Source organism: Triturus cristatus, chromosome 2_2 (genome assembly GCF_964204655.1).
Source record: "Triturus cristatus chromosome 2_2, aTriCri1.1, whole genome shotgun sequence".
NCBI classification, from domain to species: Eukaryota; Metazoa; Chordata; class Amphibia; order Caudata; family Salamandridae; genus Triturus; species Triturus cristatus.
The window spans coordinates 57,133,864-57,158,415 of record NC_140582.1 but is presented as its reverse complement, the minus strand read 5'-3'; the positions used below and the strand labels follow the sequence as shown (position 1 = coordinate 57,158,415).

The 24,552-nt window shown below is 42.5% G+C and overlaps 1 protein-coding gene across 1 annotated transcript in view; it reads right to left on the bottom strand.

The window, feature by feature from the left end:
* Window positions 1-24,552, bottom strand: part of SCARB2 (scavenger receptor class B member 2) — a 504,993-nt gene that overhangs the window by 214,488 nt on the left and 265,953 nt on the right. The window contains exon 5 of the mRNA XM_085640974.1: window positions 19,385-19,476. Within this exon, the coding sequence (XP_085497100.1) occupies window positions 19,385-19,476 (92 nt within the window). The remainder of the gene's footprint in view (window positions 1-19,384; window positions 19,477-24,552) is intronic.

The window sequence follows — 24,552 nt, the reverse complement described above, 5'->3', positions numbered from 1 at the left end:
GGTGATTCGTCAAGCAGGGGCCGAGAAAAAAGGGGGGTCCCAAAACGCGTTTTCCCCATGCATTTTTCCATAGGACCTTTAGACACAGCTACAGCCCGAACGGCTGAACAGAATTACTTGAAATTTGGCAGAGAGGTAGCCATAAGGTCAAGGAAGTGCCTTTTGCAGGTCTGGTGTAAATCTGTTCAGTATTTCCTGAGAAAATAGCATTTAAAAGCATATATATATATGTGGGCGGAGCCTAACCACACATCTCATCCTGAGATCTGATTGGCTGTCAGCACTTCATCCAAGAAGTGTTGGCAGCCATCTTGGGACCAATATACATGATAGCACCTCATTAAAAAGCATTGCAGTTAATAGAAGGTTTTAAGACTTTAGTTACATTATAAATCATTTGTTGATGGTACCATACTCATTTTAGGAATTGTGGTATGTTCTAAGGTGATTTCACCATGTGAAAAAGCATTCTGCTGGGATATCATGATTGAGAGAAAAATATTTTCTCATGCTTTTACCACAGAGGTTTGGAAGGTGATCTATAGGCTAAACTGAGAGCTTATTTTCTGTAAATTCACATTATCTTTCTCAGTCATGTGAGAATGAAGTCTGACATTCTCAGTAAAACATGTACATCCAACAAGGGCAGAGACTGTCAGTTGATTCCTTTGTGTTCTACTGCAGCTTCCCAGAGTGTTCCAAAGAACTACTAGAGCGCTAACAGTCCTACTTATGATAAACGTATGGCACACCTGAAGCCATCTTGCTTGGATTAAAGTGGTAACTCTTAAAACATTTAATTTAAAAAGGAACAAAATGAGGGGGTTCATTTTTCCATAAAAAGTATGATTAGTGCTGCAGAAAGAAAAATTAGGGCACATTTTGAGTGACTTCTCAAATCCTCTTCTATTTCATTAAAAAATTCTGACATGCAGACTGAAACATGCACTTTCAATACCAGCAGCAGTTTTCCCTGGTGAGCAGTAGCTTTACTACAGTGATCTAATGAGCAAAAAGAGTGCTAACATTCTGAATTTATGGCAAATGTGTGACACATCTGAATGCCTTCTTGATGGAATCAAAGTAAAAAACTGAAAGTATTTCCTACTGAGGAGACTGCAGTAAATGAGGAAATTAGGAAACTTCATAACAAATAAGTCTCCCAAGATGGCCACCAGAGACAAAAGAGCCCAAATGTAGCCCAAATATCACCCAGATGTAGCCCAAGTATAGCCCAATGACAGCATGTCCCAGAATGTTCTTAAAAACAACTAGAGCGCTTACTGTCTTCATTATGACAAAAGTATGGCACACCTGAAGCCATCTTGATTGGAATAAACTGGTAACACTTAAAACATTTAATTTAAAAAGGAACACAATGAGGAGGTTCATTTTGCCATAGAAATTATGATTAATGCTGAAGAAAGAAAATGAGGGCACATTTTGAGTGACTTCTCAAATCCTCTTCTATTTCATTAAAAAATTCTGACATGCAGACTGAAACATGCACTTTTAATACCAGGAGCAGACTTCCATGGTGCAGTAGTTTTACTACAGTGATCTAATGAGCAACTAGAGTGCTAACATTCAGAATTTATGGCAAATGTGTGACATATCTGAATACCTTCATGATGGAATCAAAATAAAAAACTGAAAGCATTTCCTACTGAGGAGACTGCAGTACATGAGGAAATTAGAAAACTTCATAACAAATAAATCTCCCAAGATGGCCACCGGAGACAAAAGAGCCCAAATGTAGCCCAAAATCACCCAGATGTAGCCCAAATATAGCCCAATGACAGAAGTGTGCAAAACACTTATTATTTTGTGTTTTTGCAGTGTTATATAGTGCAGACTTGTCAGGTATTGGAGTGCTTTACATGAGCATTGGTTACATCACACAAGAACAAATTCATTTTGGTTGTAGACATGGGGAGACTAAGTGATTTGACCAGAATCACAGAATGTCGAGCTGAAGCAGAAACTGCAACCTGGTTCCCCAGTTGCAAAGTCTGCAGTTCTGGAAGTAACACCACATCCTCTCCCCTAAGTGCAACATTTAATCAAGTGGTCAACTGGATAAAAAAACATAAAGATAACAAATAATTTAAAAGTGCTTTGTCGCTATTTGAAAACTCAGAAAATATGTCCTTATTTTAGTCTTTTAGAGCACTAACCATAATTTTGATGCCAATAAGACCCTCTCATATATGTAATTTCTAAAGGAAATGCTCTAGGTATTACAGTTTTGATTACATCAAGATGATGTCAGGCGTTCCACACTTTTGTAATAAATATAGAATGTTAGCAATCTAGTTGTTCATTAGGATACTGTTGAGAGGCAGAGGCCAGGGGCACGGACTCTGAAAATTGAAGGCAGGTAGGAGGGTGCAAAGGCAACAATTTAACCACACTGAGCAGGCAGGAAGGGCCGTGGAAGCACAACAGACTATGGAGGGCAGTGGAAAGGGGGGCAGGGGCAACAAACCAACAATACAGGACTTGCAAGAGAGGCTGTTGGAGGGAAGATCTATTACGGGTCAAGGAAGCTAGGGGCGGTCCCCAGATCCCCGGGAGCCACCACAGAACTGAGCAGGAGAGTGAGTCAGGGACAAAAGGGGCACCTTAATTTGAGCCGGGGTGCCTAGGAACGCTTGCTCCAAAAATGAAGAAAACAGACATATGAGACATGGAATTGGAGCCAGAATACAATGGCAGTTTAATGAGAAGATGCAACTTCAAAGAAACCGCAGAATAGAGACATAAAGTACAAAATACAGAATCCAGATAATCATACAGCTGTCATAATATTCTCTGTATCTCAATTAATGTACTGACAGAGAGAGAGAGAAAACACATCTATAAATGCATCATGAGAAACAAGTTACACCAAGGAAAATGTTACCTAGGAACACTCACGTTTACTCTTAGAGCAAGCATTCCTGCAATTACAATACAAAATCTTTTAAATGCAAAAGTAAAGAGAACAATGGTTAAACATAACATGACATTTCATATAGGTAAAATAGAATAAGATACTTCAAGCAAAGCAGAGCAAGACATTTTAAGCAAAGGAAGACAAGAGCTCCCAGCTCTTGGGGAAAAACTGCACAGCCTGTTAACCTACATACAGACGGCGAGGTAGTCCGTCGATATCTGTGGGTGCTCCCTTTTTATATCATTTTGTGGGCTCCTTTGCACGCTACATCTACCTACGTATGCTACCCAAAAGCTTCGTCTGCAGATTTTACCAGACATTTCGTCATTTACCCACTTAATGCTGACAATGGACTGGGTGAAAAGGTCAGTCTCTCAGGCCAATCGCTTATCGTAAGTTCCATAGAGCAAGCAGAAAATAATGGGTATTGTACGGGAATTCATTATATTCATGTATAAAATCTCCTCAGTTCTCCTAACTTGACGCTCTGCGGTTGCCACTTCCTTAAAAGCGGGAAACCTGCCCAGGAAGCAAGTACCAGTCCAGGATGCAGCCTACTGTATGTCGACAGCTTCAGGGGGATGTTGAACTTTGATACCGAGCACGGAGCACTCGGGTAGGGTGGGGGCTACTAGTTTGGATCAGAAGGCCTCGCAGACCTGCCTTCAGACTGCTATACACTAAAATTGCAGAGCTATGGTCAATTTAACAAAGAGGCCTACATATTGAACAGAAGGGCCTACACAGGGGTTTTATGCTGGCTGAGTGGTAAGGATGTCTCAGGATAATTATATAGCAACACAGGACCCGCTGGTCAATTTAATACGGCCTACAAATGCAGCTGGCAGGGCAAGGACAAGGGTCTCATACTTCAGGTGTGGACAGAACGGGCCAGGGGCCCCCTGTGATACAAAATCTACCCTCCTTCAAGGCTGTGGCAATGTAATAGACCATTGTGGGCAGAAGGAAGAGGCAATGGTAGTACAACCATACATGCCAACAGACCCGATTCAGCCAGGAAACGACCAATGTTTTTAAGCTCAAATGGGCTTTATTTGATCTGTCTCCTGTCTACAATATCCTCTTTTTCAATGTAACTCAAAGGGGAAAATCAATACCCCAGTTTTTTTTCAAAATCTCCCTCTTACCAAGTTCAAAATGTTCGCAAGTATGGTACATTGGATCATGGAAGGAAATGGGATAGGGACATGGACTTGGATAACAGAGGACAGGAGGGACATGGAGAGGTGCACCAAACTGACCCTGCAGGGCAGGCATCAGGGTTTGCAGCAGCACAATACACCACACAGGGCATGCAGGACGGGAGTGCAGCACAACGATCCATAGAAAGCAAGAGGGAGGGGACAGGACCATGCACATGGACAACAGAGAACAGAGGGGCAAGAGGCAATGGTAGCTAGCTGACCATAATGGACAGACAGGAGAGAAAGCTGCAGTATAACAGACCATAAAGGGCAGGAGGGACGGATCAGGGGCATTACAATGGAACAGACAAGCCAGGAGGGAGGGAGTAGGGCTGGGGGCAAGGGGGCAGGGCAGGAGCAGCAAGATAGCCATGGAGGTCAGGCTGGATGGGCACTAGAAGCAAGACACACCATGAAGAGCAACAGTGAGACTGTGATGGCATACACACAGACCATGGAGGGAAGGTGGGAGGGGGTCAGGGGCAGCTAACTGACCACACAGGGAAGGTGGGAGGGGCCATGGCAGCACAGAAGACCATGCATGGCAAGTGGGAGGGTTAGTGGCAGCACAATGGCTATGATGGGCAAGAAGGAGGGTGGAGGGGCATGCACAAAGGACGATGGAGGATAGAAGGGAGGGTCAGGACCTGTGCACAGACAAGAAAGTTCAGGGGAAGGGACCTCACAACAGACCACACGGGGCAGGCAGGAGGAGCAGTTGCAGCACAACAGACCAGGGAGGGCAGAAGGGTGTGGCAGTACAATGGACCATGTAGGACAGGAGGAAGAGGATAGGGGCATGGCATGTGGACAGGCAGGGTGGAGGTGGCAGGGACAGGTTACAGTCATCTGACAATGCTAGGCAGGTGGGAGGGGAGTGGCAGCTCAACAGAACACTCAGAGTAGATAGGAGTGGCAGGTCCATGGGACATGGTGGGCAAAAAGGATGGAGCAGGGGCATGCACAAAGACATCGGAGGGCAGGGGGAAGGAGAATAGGGGCAGCAAGCTAAGCACAGAGTTTAAGCAGGAGGTCAATGATGGGGCATAGAATTGGGCAATGGAGGGCAGGAGGAGTGGACTGGTACATCATACTAAATTGAGGGCAGTGGCAGCACATCAGACCATGCATGGCAGGAGGGAGGAGGCTAGTCCATGGATTCACACAACAGAGGATAGGGAGGAAGGGGATGGGGCAGCAAGCTAACTGTTCAGAGAAGGCGGGTATTAGGAACTTTATTGTTTTTAAAACATTGTGTCTGTGCGAACTACTTAAAATATGAACAAGTATGCAGCATAATCTCACTTTTATTCAGGAAGAAGAGGACGTTTGTGACTGTGACTCCGGGCTCACTTGGCAGAAACACCCCCTGACCCTCCACCCCCTATCGCAAAATGTAATGCCCGTGAAAAGGGTAGGTGAACACAGTGTTATATAGAACATAGTCCTGAGAGCACGATTGAAAATGAAAACTAGATATAGTGTATGGTATAAACTATGCACCAAAAAGTGTGATATAAGATGAACCGGGCGTGAAATATAATATGCAATACATTGTGCGCAATGACAGATTCATGGGAGAGCGCGAGATAGCACAGGCACTAGCGCGTGCTATGCGATATGCGCCTTGGAGTGTAATATGCACAGGGCAGTGTTGTGTAACCTAACTAGTCTCTAAAGTTGTAATATAAAATATGTGCTGGGGAGTGTAACGTTGCATATGCACTGTGACAAAGATATGGATCCCAGATTGTAATATGTATGGCATAGCACTGTGCGTTATAACATAGGCATCGAGAAAGGCACGTTAGATGGGGCAATATAACCCGTGCGAAGACAAGTGTGGCATGACATATTCACGGGGTGGTGTTACAGTGCACATGGGCTAGAGAGTGTCATAGCATATGCACTAGCTAGTGGAATACAACACAGAGGTGTGTGGCACTCGGCAGGCAATGGTGGGTGTAACACAGCATTGGGCTCTGTCAGGAGCACGCTGTGACTCTCAAGTGATGTTCGTCCCCTTTCCAGAGAGTAAAATAAAAAGTATTACACATCCGGCAGTGGATGTGTGTTTTATTAACCGTGAGGGGGGTTTCTTGCATAGTTTTGGTCGAATTTTTGTCGAATCCCCTTTGAATGGCTTGGTGTGCATGTGTATTAAATGTGCCTGTCAATAGCTACCCATGTTTGTATAAATAAACGACAAGGGTGTCTACCAGGATTAGGCACGGTAGGGCATCAGACATGTCAGAGCTTCACTAGTGGTGTAAATACATTCCACGTGGATTCATTGCATGCATAGTCGCCTTTTAATGAATATCACGCAAATCGTCATGGTGATAGGTACGTACGGTTTGTCCAGCATGTCCTAGGTGTGTCTATGAATATATATTTTTTTAAAATAATAAAAAACAGTGGCCGGCCCTGGGGATTGGGGTCAAAAAAATATAATTAGGAGACTGGCCCTGGGGGATGGGGTCATCAGGGCCAATAAATTAGAATAAGAAGGGGAACCAAACAGCCCCCCTTCTTAAAAAACTAAAATAAATAAAAGACTGGCATCGTGCCGGAGGCCATGCCCCCTCCGTGCAGCACTCTGCAAACGCGCCCCCAACAGGCATCTCCAGTATGCGCCAGGGAGCTGCGCTGCAGCCAGGTGTTCTGAGGCCAAGCCCCTTTTTACACCTCTCTGCAACGCAGCTCTGTGGCGCTTACTGGAGGTACCTAGTGGTCTAGTTTGACCCTAGGGACCCTTAGGATTCAATGGGACTTAATCTCTCAACTTAGAACAGCCACAGGGCGCGTTTACACAGTGGTGAAGGGAGGGGACGGGGCCTGAGGTGACGTGTGCAAACACGCACTATGGCACGTTTTAAATTGGGGATATAATTTCCCTTCAATACTGAGGGCCCCTGGGGGCTAACTAGCCCACCAAGTGCTTCCAGTAAGCGCCACTGAGCTGCATTGCAGAGAGGTGGTCTAGGCCGTGCCACTTTTTACACCTCTCTGCAACGCAGCTCTGTGGCACTTACTGGAGGTACCTAGTGGGCTAGTTGGACCCTAGGGACCCTCAGGATTCAAATGAACTTAATCTCCCAACTAAAAATGGACACAGGGCGTGTTTACACAGTGGTGAAGGGAGGGGACGAGGCCTGAGTTAACGTGTGCAAAAACGCCCTGTGGCCTGTTTTAAGAGGTAGTTTTAATCCCCATGCCCTATTATACACTAGGGGCTTACAGAGGAGGTCATGCTAATCACAGGGGGACCCCAACGCATAATGTTCCCTAGTGTATGTAGGTGTTTTCACTGTATTCTAAGTGTCTTTTAACATAGCACTGGCTCTAGGACTGGTTAGTCAGACTCAGTTACCACCAGTATCCGTCTGAAAAAGTTGAGGGTACAGGATGATTTTGCAACAAGGCTTCTTTCTGCTCTTCTTTTTGTTCTTTCTGCACGTTATCCTTCTTCCTGCACTTATCTTCGTATTTGAGGACTTCTGTTGCTTCTTTCTGCACTTCTTTTGTTTCTTTCTGTGCATTTTTTCTTCTTTCTTCACATGTCCTATCTCTGTAGGCATAGTTAGAAATTAGCATTTAAAAAACCTTTGAAATTCACAGAAAAAACCATAGGTTTCAGGCACGTTATAGTTAGGAATTAGCATTTAAAAAACCTCAGAAATTCACTGAAAAAACCATAGGTTTCAGGGGTGTTATAGTTAGCTGGACTTTTCACTTGTACAAAACCATTGAAATTCCCCCGTTATAGTTAGTTCAGCTAACTATAACTCGCGCGGCCGCAATGCACTGCTGATGACGTCACATATTACATCACTCATGACATGGTCAGTGACATCACTCATGACATCACTGATGACATCTCAAATGACATCACTGATGACATCACTGATGACATCATCCTTGTGATAGAGTGGCAGACCTCCTCTTCCCCTAATATAACCTTTGATACACACATTCAAAAATAGAAATTAAAATTTTAAAAACAATGGACATACCAATACCAGTTACAACAACCTATACAGTAATTCTAAGATCCACATACACATCCACTCATTCACCAACAGTCCTATACAGTCACTCATACATGTACTCACTCATCATATGTACTCATACACCTATACATCCTGTTACACAATGCCACTCATCCATAGAGGTACTCACACACATAGTCACTCATGCTAATAAAGAATCAAACATACATTTACTTACATATACAGTTATACACACACCACCACACTTACTTCTACGGAAACTTACACATACTTAGTCTTTTAAACAATCACTTATAGAAACACATACTTATTCATATAGGAACTCTTTCAATCTCTCACTGTCACATATACTCGCTTATATACACCAATAGTCACATATACTAGTTTAAAACATATGTAGTTACTCATAAAGACACTATTGAGACAGTCATTAACTCACTAACACACCCATACACTCACTCATCCACCCATAGAGTCCTGCACACATGCTGTCTTCAACACATACAAAGAGTGAGTCATTCATTCATGCACCTATGCACTACGTAATACCCCCACCGAACCATGCAGACACTCAGACTGATACTCATAAAACCAACTAATAACCTATATAAACACCCATGTAGCTACTCACCAACCCATGCAGCCACTTATACACAAAGTGAGAGACTGATACAGATATTTACATATTTAAACATTACTCACTAAGCCATGTATTCACTATGAAACACTTAATCAGTCAGTTACACAATCAATTTTTCAAAAACAAATCATCCATTTAGACACTTATATACCCATTTATTCTTCCATCGACCTTGAGATATACATATATAAAACATATTTAATTTTCAGAAACACACACATTCACTGGATGATGTCATCAGTGATGTCATCAGTGATGTCATTTGAGATGTCATCAGTGATGTCATGAGTGATGTCACTGACCATGTCATGAGTGATGTAATATGTGACGTCATCAGCAGTGCATTGCGGCCGCGCGAGTTATAGTTAGCTGAACTAACTATAACGGGGGAATTTCAATGGTTTTGTACAAGTGAAAAGTCCAGCTAACTATAACACCCCTGAAACCTATGGTTTTTTCAGTGAATATATATATATATATATCAAAGCTCAAAACTCCCTCCAGTCGCAAAGGAAATAGGCACTCACGGGAGACGCTTAGAAGATGTTGTTTATTCCGATATACCAAACAGACGCGTTTCGGCGGATTGCCTTCCTCGGTGTTTGATCGCACACCGGGAGGACGCCATTTTAAGTGCATGCAGAAACTGTCATCATGAAACAACAATCATAGAAAGCGGACTTGCACGTAAACAAAGTAAACGTCCGCCATTGCTAAGTTTGCAATGATAACTCGTTCAAATGGTAAATACACATCAATTTACAACTTTGAATTGTTGAATAAATTTTGAAAACAAGTTATGTACATGTTCGCACGCACTTGGCAATTTGACAAAATTACGCCATATATTGGCTGCGGCTCATAGGTAACATTGCTATGTACGGATTATCCAATTGATTTTAGAGAACCCGTCATCAATATACAGACAAGGCTATATCAAAAATTATTACTAGAATTGTGTTTATACTGTGTGACGGTGCATTACAGCGTGAGTATCATGGGTCCCAGTTTTGATTAGAAAATAAACATTGAAACCTCTATCCGATGCGTGGCAAATATTTCACATAATTTAGCCATGTATTGGCTGCCAGTGCCACCTCATCACTCAATAATTATAAGGGTACCCAGTTATTGTCACATTATCTAGCTGCTTATTGCGCCGTGTATCGGCTAATGTGTACCATACTGAATACAATTGTTAAAACCTTGTCATGATGCAATATCAATACATTACATTAGTCAGGTTAGTTGGTTGGAGATAGCTCTACTGTCAATATGACAAAAAGTACAAATCCTACAGTTAAAACTCTACATTCTTTCTTCTAATGCTATTCTCATGTGCCTAGATGTGATGCCAGTTCCTCCCCACTATTTAAACCATTCGGAGATTTGGTTTGGCAATCTACTATGTACCGAGATTCTAGTCTACGTAGTTTTCTCAATCTATCCCCTCCTCTCACATTGTCTGGTACAAGATCCAAACCATAGAATCTGAGTAGATTTCGATTGCTAGAATGTTTCTCGGCGTAGTGTCTTGCTACAGGGTATGCCGTGTCTTTATTAGCAATTGCCCTTTGATGTTCCAATACCCTGATCTTTAATGGGTGTATAGTGCTGCCTATGTACCATAAATTACAGGGACATACAAGGCAGTACACTACATAGGGGGTACTGCAAGTAATAAATTTGTTGATGATTCTAGTTGTCTGTGTGCCTGGTAGATTAAACGAGAGGACTCGTCTGCTATTGGAGCATGCTTTACACTTTCCGCAGAGAAAGAAACCTTTCATTTCCTTAAGGGTTCTGACCCCCGATGATGCTTCCTCAAGATGGCTATGTACTAAGTGATCTCTTAAAGATCTGGCCTTTCTGAATGTCACTTGTGGATAACCTGGAATATCATCATTTAGTACAGGATCAGTTTTCAAAATATGCCAGTTTTTCCTCAGTATGCGTTTTAATTGATTAGCTTCTGCTGAGTAGGTAGTGATCATCCTAAATTTCCCTTGATCGCTATCCCCTGATTCATTAACTGGCTTCTTTTTGCTGACAAGTAGATTCTTTCTAGGAATGCTTTTGACCTTATTTAGTGTGTTATGCAGTAAATCGGGATTGTAGCCCCTTAAGGTAAACCTCTGTATGCATTCTCGTGCTGACACTTTGAAGTCACAAGGACGTGTGCTATTACGTTTAAGACGCAATAATTCCCCATATGGGATGCTTTGGATCAGTTTTGGCGGATGATTACTGGTGGCAAACAGGGTAGAGTTGCCTGCAGTATCTTTACGATGCAGTGTTGTGTGTAGCTGATCTTCCATTACAAAAACTTTCAGGTCCAGATAGTCCACTGCCACTGGACTAACTACGCCTGAAAATTGCAAATTGAGATGGTTGTCATTCAGATTGCTGATGAAGCCGTGAGCAGATTCGATACTGCCTTGCCACACTATGAATAGATCGTCTATGTAACGATACCATTCAACTACCATTCCTGTTAGATTTCCACAATCATATGTTTTTGGCACCTGCTCCTCCCACCAGCCTACGAAAAGATTCGCATAGCTGGGGGCGAAGCAGGTGCCCATCGCTGTCCCTGATACTTGTTTGTAATAGCTGTCCTCAAACAAAAATATATTGTTCATCAAACAAAATTCCGTGAACTGTAAGATCATTTCATTGTGTGCAGCAAATCTCAGCTGTCTTCTATTTAGAAAGTACTGCAGTGCTTTTAAACCATCATGATGATTAATACAAGTGTATAGGCTAGTAATATCTAGCACCATCATTAGATACGTTGAATTCCAATTGATTGAGGAAATTTTGCTCAGAAAGTCTTTAGTGTCTCTTATGTATGATTTCAATTCTATCACAAACGGAAAGAGAAAATGATCAATGAACATAGACATATGTTCCGTCAGACTGCCCTGTGACGAGACTATAGGTCTTCCAGGGGGGCGGGCTGCATCCTTGTGTATCTTCGGGATGTGATAAATCGTTGCTATCACCGGATTAGGACACCTTAAAAATAAATGTTCATCTTTGCCCAACATTCCTTTAAGGTTCCACGTTTTAATCATGGTGTTATACTTTTCCACGCTTTCCAAATATGTTCCTCGTGTTGTCGGTATGTAGTATTTTGTATCCGTGAGTTGTCTTAATGCCTCTTCACGGTATTGTGATCTTGTTTGCAACACTACATTACCACCTTTGTCTGAAGGTTTTATGATGATCAATTTGTCTTCCATCAAATTGGTTAGTGCCAACTTCTCCTCTTTAGTTAGATTGTCTCTCCCAGTGGTACGGTACTTTTTGCCTCTAAAGTCAAGTAGATCTTTGACCATAGCCTCAGAGAATACGTCAATAGAGTCATAGGGCATTTGCGGAACAAACAACGATTTGGGTTTAAATGGACTTTCTTGCATCCCTTGTTCAATACCAGCTTTCATTGCCCTTTCTGACATGGACAAACTAGTATTTGCCAGATCTGGGGTGTTTAAATTTTGCAAGAGTTCCACTGCATTTATGTCGTTCCAGGTCAATACATCGGTTGCCGTTATTCTTGACGGAATGCCTTTGACGTCTTTTATGGTGGGTCGTAATTTGAAGTATTTGTGCAATTTGAGTTTTCGCACAAAACAAAACAAGTCAATTCTGGTTTGTGTGAATTCCAAGTGTTTTGTGGGACAGAATGTAAGTCCCAATGATAGGACTTTTGTTTCATTATCAGACAGATTTCTCTGGGTGAGGTTAACGACAGTGAGATTGCTCATACTAGTTATTTCTTGTTGTATCTCTTCCTCCGTGGTGTCCACGTTCTTCCTCCTCTTGCCCCACCCTGACCTCCGCGTTCTTCGGTTGCTCTTTCTGGTGGTTTGTTCTTGCCACCCCTTAGCCACGACTGCCTGATAATTTTGAATTCGTCGAAAAAAGGAGTAGTAGTATTTCCGACAGTGGCCTGGCTTGCAACCCGTTCATCTTCTGACTCATTTTCGGTGACTTCCGATTCAGATGTTATCACCTGCTCTGTTTCCGGTTGCCTTGTTTGCAGAGACAGTTGTTTTCTGGGGATATCGAATTTACGTGCAAACGTTAGCACTCTTCCATGGAGGTAATCCTGTTTGTCCCTTTCGTATTTTTCTTGTTTCCTGTTTTTAATCTTGCTTTCATATTTTTGAAGACGTGTCTTCATTTGTCCCAAAAGTTCTTCCACTTTGTTTTTGTCTTCTTCTTTGGCTAGCATGTCTTCTATTTCTTTGATCTCTTGTAATGCTTTGTCGCGATCACTCCATGCGTACTTCACTAAAATCTGCAGTGTGCCTTTACAGTAAGAGGCTGTATGTTCTGCCCATTCCATCAACAGTGCCGGATCCGGGTTCTCATAGGAGGGAATTGTATAAACTCTTAAACCCCTTGGTACCCTGTCGGCCTCAATATAACTCTGGAGTGAAGTCGCCTCCCACCACTTTCTTGTTTCTCTTTCGTAGAGTCTCTCCAACTTCGCTAACATGGCATGCATCCCACTAGTCGATTTTTCATTCGTTGGTGTATCTGAAGCATTCGTTACTTTCGAAGCCTTACTTTTGAACATGCCTTGTGCGGCCTCACGGCGTGCTGAGTCACTAAACATCTTAGTGCTCGTTCGGAATGTTATTTCTTTTAGCGCGTCTCCCTCACCCTGCCAATCTTCACTCAATCATATATATATATTCACTGAAAAAACCATAGGTTTCACACATGTTATAGTTAGCTGTACATTTCACTCGTAAAAAACCAATGAAATTCCCCCGTTATAGTTAGTGCAGGCAACTATAACTCACGCGACCGCAATCCTCTGCTGATGCTAATACTGTATTTAGACACTTATTTGCCCATGTCTTCTTCCATTAAATTTTAGCTATACATATATTACAAATATTTTTTTTTCATAAAGACACATATGTCATCAGCAGAAGATTGCGGTCGCGTGAGTTATAGTTGCCTGCACTAACTATAACGGGGGAATTTCATTGGTTTTTTACGAGTGAAATGTACAGCTAACTATAACATGTGTGAAACCTATGGTTTTTTCAGTGAATATATATATATATATATATATATATATATATATATATATATATATATATATATATATATATATATATATATGTGTCCAATCCCTCTCTGCAACAGAAGGGTACGAGCTGCACTCCTTTACGGCGAGAAAAGCAACGTTGGCGTTTCCTGATATATTTCGGTCACATTGACCTTCTTCAGAGGAGGGGCCAAGGCATCTCGAGGCTGAACAACACACCCGCTCTTCACTGGCAGCTTTTAAGGTGTTTGCCCCCTGGTGGGCATCTCGATAGACGAGAGTCGAGCATGCTGGGTCATGTAGTGCGTTGACAGTCTCCCAGTTATGACCCTTTGGTGGGCGATGCCTTCTGCTTCCCGATCACCGTAAGCCCCACACAGTTAATTTTTTCACTGCTGGGGTCCGACCAAAGTCCGGTCCTTGGTGGCTGCCAACTGCCCTTATGCTTTCGCGGGAGAAGATTTTGGTCCGATTTCGGGCAGTATATTGGCGCTCTTTGCGGCGGTGCAACACTCCGGCAGAACCAAGCCGTTTTTATGTGTCCAATCCCTCTCTGCAACAGAAGGGTACGAGCTGCACTCCTTTACGGCGAGAAAAGCAATGTTGGCGTTTCCTGATATATTTCGGTCACATTGACCTTCTTCAGAGGAGGGGCCAAGGCATCTCGAGGCTGAACAACACACCCGCTCTTCACTGGCAGCTTTTAAGGTGTTTGCCCCCTGGTGGGCGTCTCGATAGACGAGAGTCGAGCATGCTGGGTCATGTAGTGCGTTGACAGTCTCCCAGTTATGACCCTTTGGTGGGCGATGCCTTCTGCTTCCCGATCACCGTAAGCCCCACACAGTTCATTTTTTCACTGCTGGGGTCCGACCAAAGTCCGGTCCTTGGTGGCTGCCAACTGCCCTTATGCTTTCGCGGGAGAAGATTTTGGTCCGATTTCGGGCAGTATATTGGCGCTCTTTGCGGCGGTGCAACACTCCGGCAGAACCAAGCCGTTTTTATGTGTCCAATCCCTCTCTGCAACAGAAGGGTACGAGCTGCACTCCTTTACGGCGAGAAAAGCAACGTTGGCGTTTCCTGATATATTTCGGTCACATTGACCTTCTTCAGAGGAGGGGCCAAGGCATCTCGAGGCTGAACAACACACCCGCTCTTCACTGGCAGCTTTTAAGGTGTTTGCCCCCTGGTGGGCGTCTCGATAGACGAGAGTCGAGCATGCTGGGTCATGTAGTGCGTTGACAGTCTCCCAGTTATGACCCTTGACCTATATATATATATACTGAAAAAACCGTAGGCTTCAGGGACGTTATAGTTAGAAATTAGCATTTCAAAAAACCTTGGAAATTCACTGAAAAAAACATAGGTTTCAGGGACGTTATAGTTAGTTGGAGATTTTGATGCACCTCTTCATACCCCAATAAAACCTTTCATTCAACCACTCTAAAATACAGACCACCAATATTGAAACCATAGACAAACCAATAGCAGTTAGTACATACCTGTTTAGTGATTCATACGTCTACACACACATCCACACACTAACCTATACAGTTGTTTTGACTTATATAGGGTGCTCCCTTGTGTATAGACAAAGCTATACCTCTCTGAAGAGCTCTCATTAGAGCAAAACACTATGTCAGGGGTTGCTTTTACTCGTTTCAGGTTGGCTTGAATGGTATTTTACCAATTCAACGCTGTAATACTGTGCCTGGAGTGGTAAATGGCCTTTGTCATTTTACAGCTCGGCATGAACAGCACTGTGCTAGTTCCATGCTTAAAGACTTTGCGGTAGAAATGGCAAAAGACTTTGTCCCTTTCTATCTCGACGCATGAGTGGAAAGATGAGCAACAGAGTTCACGTACGGGTGATTGTTCGCGCTTTACAAATGTGGATTATTTATGTATGATGACTTACAAGTGTCCACACCCATCAGCGACGCAAAAGACTCATTCAATCGTAAGCAGACTTACTGACATTGTCAATGCTTGCTCTAAAGCGTGTGTTTTTGTCTTCGCCCTTTTGGATAGAAAAGGAACACATATATCTAACTTGCATGAGATGTGGCCCAGAAGTGGTTCACTTTGGAGCTGGGGCATGAGGCTCAAGTTTAGGCCTTAGCTCAACATCGTATTGTTCTGGAAACACCAGAATTTGAACTGAAGTCTGTGTGCTCCCCCCTACTGCTAACTGGCAAAAGTCTGAGGAGCCTGAATATCCCCAAAAGACTTCCCCCACTGGAGTATTACATTCATTTTCTGAAAGTTTTATACTCGAACATTTTCAAAGACCTCTGTCGAATGCTCAAATCATTCCCACTGCCCACCTGTAGTGCCTAACAACACTTAGTAAACTATGCAGAGCTGACTGTTTTGGCCTCTGTTCAGATATTGCTGAACTATTGCATTTTACTCTGCCAATAGTGTTTGGTGTCTATATTTTTTCTAGTAACTTTCAGAACTCACTTGTCTCTATACCATACTCCTGTTTTAAATTGTTTTGAATCGCACTTTAAACCTCAGCACAGCCTGCAAGTTACCACTGTGTTTGGTCTCTCCATCTAACACAAAGCTAAGGGAAAAACACCCAATAGTTTTTGTTCGGATTCCTTTGGGTGCGTATCTCTGTCCTTATCATGTTTCCCTATAGCTATGCAGTCAGTGACATCATTACACAAGCATTAGGGCCAAAGCACGAGAGAGCTAATGGAATGCTGCTTGAATGCATGTGACCAGACTCCAATCATAAGACAACGTTAGAATGATATGGAAGTGTGTTCCAATGCCTTTACTCTCAGAACAACACTAACAAAACATGTGCGCTTGTGCTAACTCACAATACAGTCATGCACACATGGATCTGCCTGCAGAGCAAAATCTGCCCTAAAATCTTAGCCCATCTCTCATTCAAACAGGGATGTGAGAGATTTAAGCACATGGTAAATGTGTTTACGCTGACAAAAAGCAACACCGGTTTATGTGAAGCTTACAGAAGTGTGAATCTTCTGCCCCAAATCAGGAGAGTTTGCACGTATACTCGAAATGTGCTCAAATGTACTCATGATAGACCTGCTAGATATATACGTGAGGGCTTAAGATCTGATGTCACTTCTTGTGATGCCACTTCCTGTGATGTCGCGTGCTGTGCTGTCATGCGTCTCACGCGCCGTGATGTCACGCGCCGTGATGCCACTTGAATACTGATTAATTAGGTTAGTCCCCCCACTTCTTTTTTTAGGACTTGTGCCCTGATCTACAGGCTGCAAACTCTCCACCTATGTGGCTTATTGGAACAAATGCATGTCAGAGCAGTAGGTGCAAACCTGCTGTTCTTATATGCACAGAAGAACAGACCCTCCCTCAGCTGGTAGATTGCAACTGTAAATCTGAACCATGAGCTCAATAAATGTAGCTGTGCATTTGTGAGAATACTGTGTTTCTATATATTGTTCACTTAGGGTCTAATTACAACTTTGGCTGTCCTCCTGAGGAGCGCCATGCTATCATCCGCACCAGGACCACCAAAGCAGTTCTCACGCTGCCTGCCGGATTACGATTAAAGTCCTTAGTAGGTGGACGGTCCCACAGCGGTGCCTGTCTAAGGTTCATAGGAGAGCCTTAGACAGGCACAACCGTGGGACAGCTGCAGCACGTTCCTGCACGGGAAGTAATGCACCATGTTGTGTATTGCGCCCTGTACAGGATTTGGGGGTGCAATACCAGGAGGGCACAACATGTGCCCCCTCGCATGCTCCGGGCCCCCTGAGTTGCCTCTCCACCACCCTTTCCATTGTTGGCTTATTGCCATTGAAAGGATGGTAGGAAGGTAACTTGCAATATTCTCTGCAGTGCAGCAGCGGCAACACCAGCATATTACTGCCTCTGACCGCTGCGCCACCACCGCGGGATCACAGATCCCCAGTGGCTGCAGTGGACCGACTGCCACACTCGTAATGCGGCGGGCGGTGCCGCGGTGTGGCAGTGTTCCTGAAGGTCCCCTCAGAAATGACAAAGTATTAGATGAACTGGTAATTTTATCTAAAATTTCTTTTAGTAATTCTTGATTTTCCACTGAAGTTTCATCCACAAAATCTCAAAGCGAAACTAAATACATGTACAGTGTTCATGTGTAGCTCATATTTCTGATGAGGCCAGTAACTTCTATTGCAAGCTGCATTGAAATTACAGGAGAACTTTTTGTCAGCCCAAAAATGTTCCCATAGCATCAAATTTGCACACAATACCAGGTAAATTCTGCTAAAGGTACATATAGTGAGGACAGAAGCACATTTCTCTAGTAGGCACAGTTCACTCCTCAGGATCATAGTGACTATGGTAGAAAGGCAGATCTCTGCGAAGTATAAATAACAGACAGGTGAGAAAATGCAGTACAACTTTCACACGTTACCAAAAAGAAGTTTCATCAGAGTGGTAACAATTTACATTGAAAACCCCAAAGGAGAGGAAAACATACAAAGAAAGTGTACCCTAAGAGTTAGTGGTAGCACCATGAGCAAGAATTTGTGAAGTAGACATGTGCAAAACATCAGACGTCACTAATTCAAAAATAAATTCACAGTGAGGGTACAAAATACGTCTCATAACAGAAGGGAATGTTACTCACACGTATTTCCACATCTCAAGAGGGAATCTTTTATGAAATCATAAACAATAAATAATAGTGCCGACCTGTTGGATTCTGGAGCATTTACAAAAAAATCCAATCACAAGTGCAATTCCAAAGTCCTTAAATTTCTAAATAATACTCATACAAGTGTCTGCCTTTGGTACAAGGTCATGACTTTGCCCTATTGATACCCTGAAGATGCGGCAGGCTTGTCCCTGGACCCACTCACACGCATGGCAGTGCCAAGTGGGCCCTAACTCTAAAGGTGATGGATTAGGAAAATGACTTGTTATACATAGTCATAAGCTTACATAAAGAAATTGACTGAAGTAGCTGCCACTCAAACGTAACTGATGATGTGGACTCCCTTAAAGACCCTGCACCAGGTTCCAACACTACAGGCTGCTGCCTTTCTAGCTATATTGTCCCAGTTTTCTTGCATGTTTCCTTTTAAAAAGGTTTATGAAAGATATTTCTGGTCACTTGTTTTTTTATTTATTTAAAAAAAAAATTGCAAATATAAACCTTCAACAGAGTTTCAAAACGGAGTTTCAGGTTAAAAAAAAGTAAGTTTAAGACAAAAGTATTTAAAACTTAGGTTTTAAAAAAACACTCACGGATCCAGTATTTTTCTGGCTTTGTTCAGTGCTTATGATGTGAATGAAGATTCCATTCCATATAGAAGTGGCCGCAACAAAAATAGTGACTACAGAGGCAGAAGAGCAACAGGATTAAGAAAAGAACAATTAAGAAAGGAAGCTAAGGAAGGGCTGTGGTATTAACAATGGACAGGGCTGTGGAAAAAGAGAGCAGCCCTGGAAGCTCCTTCCTCCATCACACTCCATCTAGAGGGTTAGAAGCCGTATGACTGCACGATTGAATGGTGTACTTACTGCAGCCCTCGCCATTCCACAATTCTCGAAACATCCTGGTACTTCTCTGCACCACTCAAGACGACATAGTCCTCATCGTGTGTTGCATTCATCTGGCAGAGTAGGAATACAAATAGGTTTTTATTTTAATAGTATTTAAAATCTATCATAGCTCATACTAACATGACAGCAATAGTGGCAAACCACCTCATTCACATGGCTTTTCTCAATTACGTTAACGATTCAAATGTGACTTCATATTCCTTCCTTTTTCGCTATTTTAATTTATGTAATAATCGATAAAGCCAGACAAGCATAACTTTTATTTATCTACATTTGTGGCTACATGTATGTACCTATTTTAAGGTCGCAAACGGCCCAATTCGCATAATCGGGCAGTTTGCGACCAGTTAAAAAGCTTTCCCAATGTTCCAAACCCTATTTTGCGATTCAGTAACCTATTACCAAATCGCAAAATGGGTTAGCGATTCACTACTAGGAAGGGGCGTGTTTAGGACATCACTTCCTAATACCGAATCGTATCGGTATGCAGGAATGTTTGTGACCAAAATGCGGTCACAAAACATTCACATTTTACCACCTACTTCAAGTAGGTGGTAACCCATTCGCAAATGGGAAGGGGTCCCCACTGCCCTTGGTGAATGCTTGTAAAATCATTTTTTAAGAGCAGGGACCACTGCCTACTTTTAAAAACTGAAAAGAAAACTTTTCATTTTTGTTTTTGAAACACAGCCCGTTCTCCTTCAGAATGGGCTGAATTAAAAAGAAATTGCTTTCTTTAAAAGCAATTGCAGAAATGGTGTTCTGCTGACCCCAGCAGGCCACCATTCCTGTGATTTTAGTGATTCCCAGTGGGTCACAAACCGAGACGTACCTCATTAATATTCATGGGGTAGGTCTATTTGCGACCCCCTGGGAAATGCAAATGAAACTCAAAAGAGTTTCATACATTTGAAATAGCGATTCCCTAATTGCGATTCGCAGGAAATCGCAATTAGGAACTCGCAATTTCAAACTTTCATGCATGTGGCCTTTAGTGGCGTAGTGTAATGAGTAACTGTTACCGTTATTCAGTGAATCAAATAGTGTATATTTTAAGCAAATGCACACATTTCATAGTCATAGTACAACAGCTTACCATGGCAAATCAAATACATTAATTCATTATGTGAAATAGAAACCTATGGTGTTCCGACTTTGCATACTACTTTAATATGGATAACCTAGGTGAATGGGGCAAACTAATTATACAGAAAACAACAAAATTACATTCAATTATGTAGTTATTCATTGCATATTGGCATATCGGTTATCTCTAGTTGAGTTTGCGGCTGCAACAGAATTTCATAAGTTAAATTAACTAAGACTAGTCTTTACCCTTCACCCAAAGAACACATTAACTAATCCTCCTGGGCTGCTTATTGAAGTAAGACCACCCAATGCTGCAGGGAAATTCAAGGATAAAGGTGTATGAATAAAACTCAAGAAAACATAAATGACTATGTGAAGGTATCCCCGTCCTGGCTATTATTTGAGAAGTTGTGGCCAACCCCCCTACAATACTACCCTCGACTCAGTTAAAACAGAAAACAAGTACTTGCAAAGCCTATAGGCCTGGCATTGGCTCCCACACTTTTGGCTGTGCCAATTCTTCTTTCATTTTGTAATGGTTTTCTAAAATTTTGTTCCAAAACCATTTCAAAAAGGCCCACCCTTGCGTGCAGACTTAGAATCTTGCATATGCAGCCACCTGTAAATGGTTCTTCAAACTAAATTATGGAAATAATATTCAAAGACAGCGAGCCCACATGTGCACACGCATAGGCAGCTATTTGTAAATGGGTTCTTGAAAGAACAAGCATTTGCAATGCATTCGATCTCGCATTTATGAAAGTTAGAGCTACTGTCATTGTAAATGATATTGTTTTTTACTAGGAGTCTAGAGGACTTACAATGAGGAATTACCGACAGGACCAGAGAATCAGCTAGCAGCACTGTCAGGAAGGCTTAGAATGAGGAATTACCGATGGGACCACAGTAGCAGCTAGCAGCACTGTCTAGAGGACTTAGAATGAGGAATTACCACTGGGACCAGAGCATCTGTTTGGTGAGGCAACACAGTGGATGTTTCTTCAGTTAGTCGACGAAAAGCTGTATATGGGCTATAGGTAATGAGCAACGGAGATGTTATTGTCTATAGCTGGGTATCAAGGCAGGTTGGTTCTTGTTTGGATTCCGTGCTCTAAAGGTTTCGTGGGTGGTATGCAAAGCAAGGTATGCAATTAAGAAACTAACTATAAACAATAGATAAGTACGCCTATGAATGTCTTAAGACATAGAAACGAGTAAACAGGTAGGGTTTTGCTACTTGTAACCTCATCTTAACATGGAGGTGTGATATTTTCTTTGGAAAGTTTGATGTGTGTACTGTGTATACGTAGAAACTGATACTGAGTGTTGCACATGTAATCCGGTATGAGAATCTGTGGTTTTAGGGTGCATTAAGGTAATAGCATTGAATTCTGTCAGGTATTGCATTTAACAGGAAGAAACAATTAGTAACGGTGTATTGTTGGTATTGTCCAAGTTCTACTGCAGTGGGAAAGTAGAGGGCTGTGTTATATGGTAGAGTAGCTGTTCAAACAAAATTAACGTGTAGTAAGTATTGGTGTTTTCCTTCATGGTAATATTGTTCAGAGGACAATAATGGAAATTAGGCTATTTACTCTGCAGAACTAGCTTCCTTTTAGTCATTGCTCAAAGGATGCCCATTTCTGTATCACTTTCTGGAGACGGTTCTTAGCAATAAGTTGGTAATACTTTCCAAGTATCGCCATTGAATAAGATGTGACACAGAGCTCAATATGGACAAGTTAAAACACTTGAGTGGTCTAGAAGCTCACTACTTATATCAGTCGTGACCACTTCCAATGCATATGGGATGGCCCACCCTGAGAACTTAGAATAAGGAGGGTCTGAGTGCTTCTGTGACCTGTACGCATGGTCAGTGAGTCAAGGCATGGTGCTGTGTATCGGTAAGTAGTTCCTGATAAAGCGCGCATATTTTAGTCAATGGCAATGCAAGTAACTGGACAGGCATAACTACTCTGGCACAAGGATGTTGTGTTGGTCTGCCAAGTGCTTGCCGTACCAGAGGTTTCATTTGTACGGACATCCAACAGAGAGTGTAGCAGTAGTCTAATATTATTTTCAAGACAGACCCGCTTTTCCGAATTGTCACAGCAAGCAATTCAGGAATAGGCAAGTTTCCTGGGTTGTGCAAACTGCCTGATGGCTATCAAGTTTTCTGATCCTGAAGTAGAGTTGAGAGGGATAGTTTGGCGGTGTTGATAAATGAGCGTCACTGACATGTAGTCTGCATTTACAGCCTACAGCCAGGGTCAATGGAATTATGAGATTTTGCAACTGCAGGGATTGTTGCATAGATTTATATTTGAAGAATTTGCCACATAATCCATCATTTACTGCATAATATGCAGATTAAACAAAGGGTTTCTAGCTCAAACGGTTCAATAGTTAGTAAAAATGCAGCGACACGTGTTGTTGCGCAGTGAAAGGCCCCTTGCAAAGTTGACTGTTCACCTTTCTGTAACCTATTGCTTTATTTGTGTGTTATACAGTTATTAATGAGGTACAACTAATGTTGAGCCAGTTTTAGGTACCTTAAAAAATGAAGTAATACTATCACAAAATGTGCTGCACTTAATTTGGCCTTTCGGGCCGCATAATTTGACCTTCCCCTGCCGCTTAATTCCAGTGGCCCTACCTACAGATACTAGGTTTGACATGCGCACGCCGCACCTATCCACTTCCAGAATCAGGAGTTATGCCCTTGCTTTGCCCCAGGTTGCCAAGCCTGCAGCCACAACTCGGTGTACATTGTCCGTTTATTCCAAGGAGACCCCTGCTACTACTTCCGGGTTTCCGCACACCAACATGATGTGAGCAGAGAAGAAATTCTATAGTTATGATGACTCTATGGAGAATGATGACTCTCAAAGTCGTGATCTGTTGTACGTTGAGATTTCTATGTACAGATGGGTCTTTGATGTAAGACTTTATCTGGGTCAACAAGTTTGAAAATTCCGCTACAAACATAAAACTCCTTTTCCATGTACAGTGTGGTAGGTGATAAAGCCCTTAAATCAGCCTAGTTTCATCCATAACTGAAGACTTTACCCCCATTATACGGTGTGTGCTCGGCGCCAGAAACTACAGAATGGGCTACTGCAGCCCAGCATTCAGAAACAGGCCGTAGTTACATGTTGAATAGCAATGTTATGACCCCGGCCTGGGATTCAAGTCAAGTGTGTAATTGTATCGATAAAAACTAGGGCTCTGAAAGAAACATACTGCCCATGCCTCCGCCTTTATAGTTTCTGAAAACTGCACAGTAAGATGCCTTTAAAGCAGAATGTGTCACGGGTTACTGATTTTCAGAGTTAGTTGGCTGGTCGCTCCAAAGATAAGCGACCCGAGAGTGGATGACACCAGTCTTAATACACTGGCTAGTCTCGGAGTACACAAATATATCAGCTTGAACACAATGCGAAAATCTAAACACTTTTGCGCTAGAAGAGTAAATTCCTGCACGTTTGTGCATTAAGCAGCATCTCCTCACATTTACGCGTATTAAACATTATTAAGATCAGTGCATCTGTGGAGATATACTTCCCACATCACAGCCTGACTCAAGATTTTCCTTTGCAGTTTCTTCTGCCGACGCCAGCTATAAACAACACTGAACTTGCAATGGCCAGGCGGGAGCACAGCAGAGGCCATCACACGCTGTTCAGTGTGATGGCAAAACAAAATGTTCTCTTGGTGAAATCGCTGGGGAAGGAGCTAAGCATACAAAGGAGGGACATTTACACAAATGCACCAATAACAAGCCAGTATTTCTGAATGCCACAGATAACAACCAATGGCAATCAGTGGGTGTGCCAGTATCCCACAGAAGAGATACACCAGGTCTTGCAGACAGCGTAAGCGCTGTCAAGTCTCGACCTAAAAGAAACATAGAAATATGGCAAGCTATCTGTGTGCATGCATAGGCAACGATCTTTGAATGGGTTTTATTAAAATAATAAACAATGAGGTAGACCATAAGTGTGCGGATGCATGAGTACACATTGATGGCCAATTTA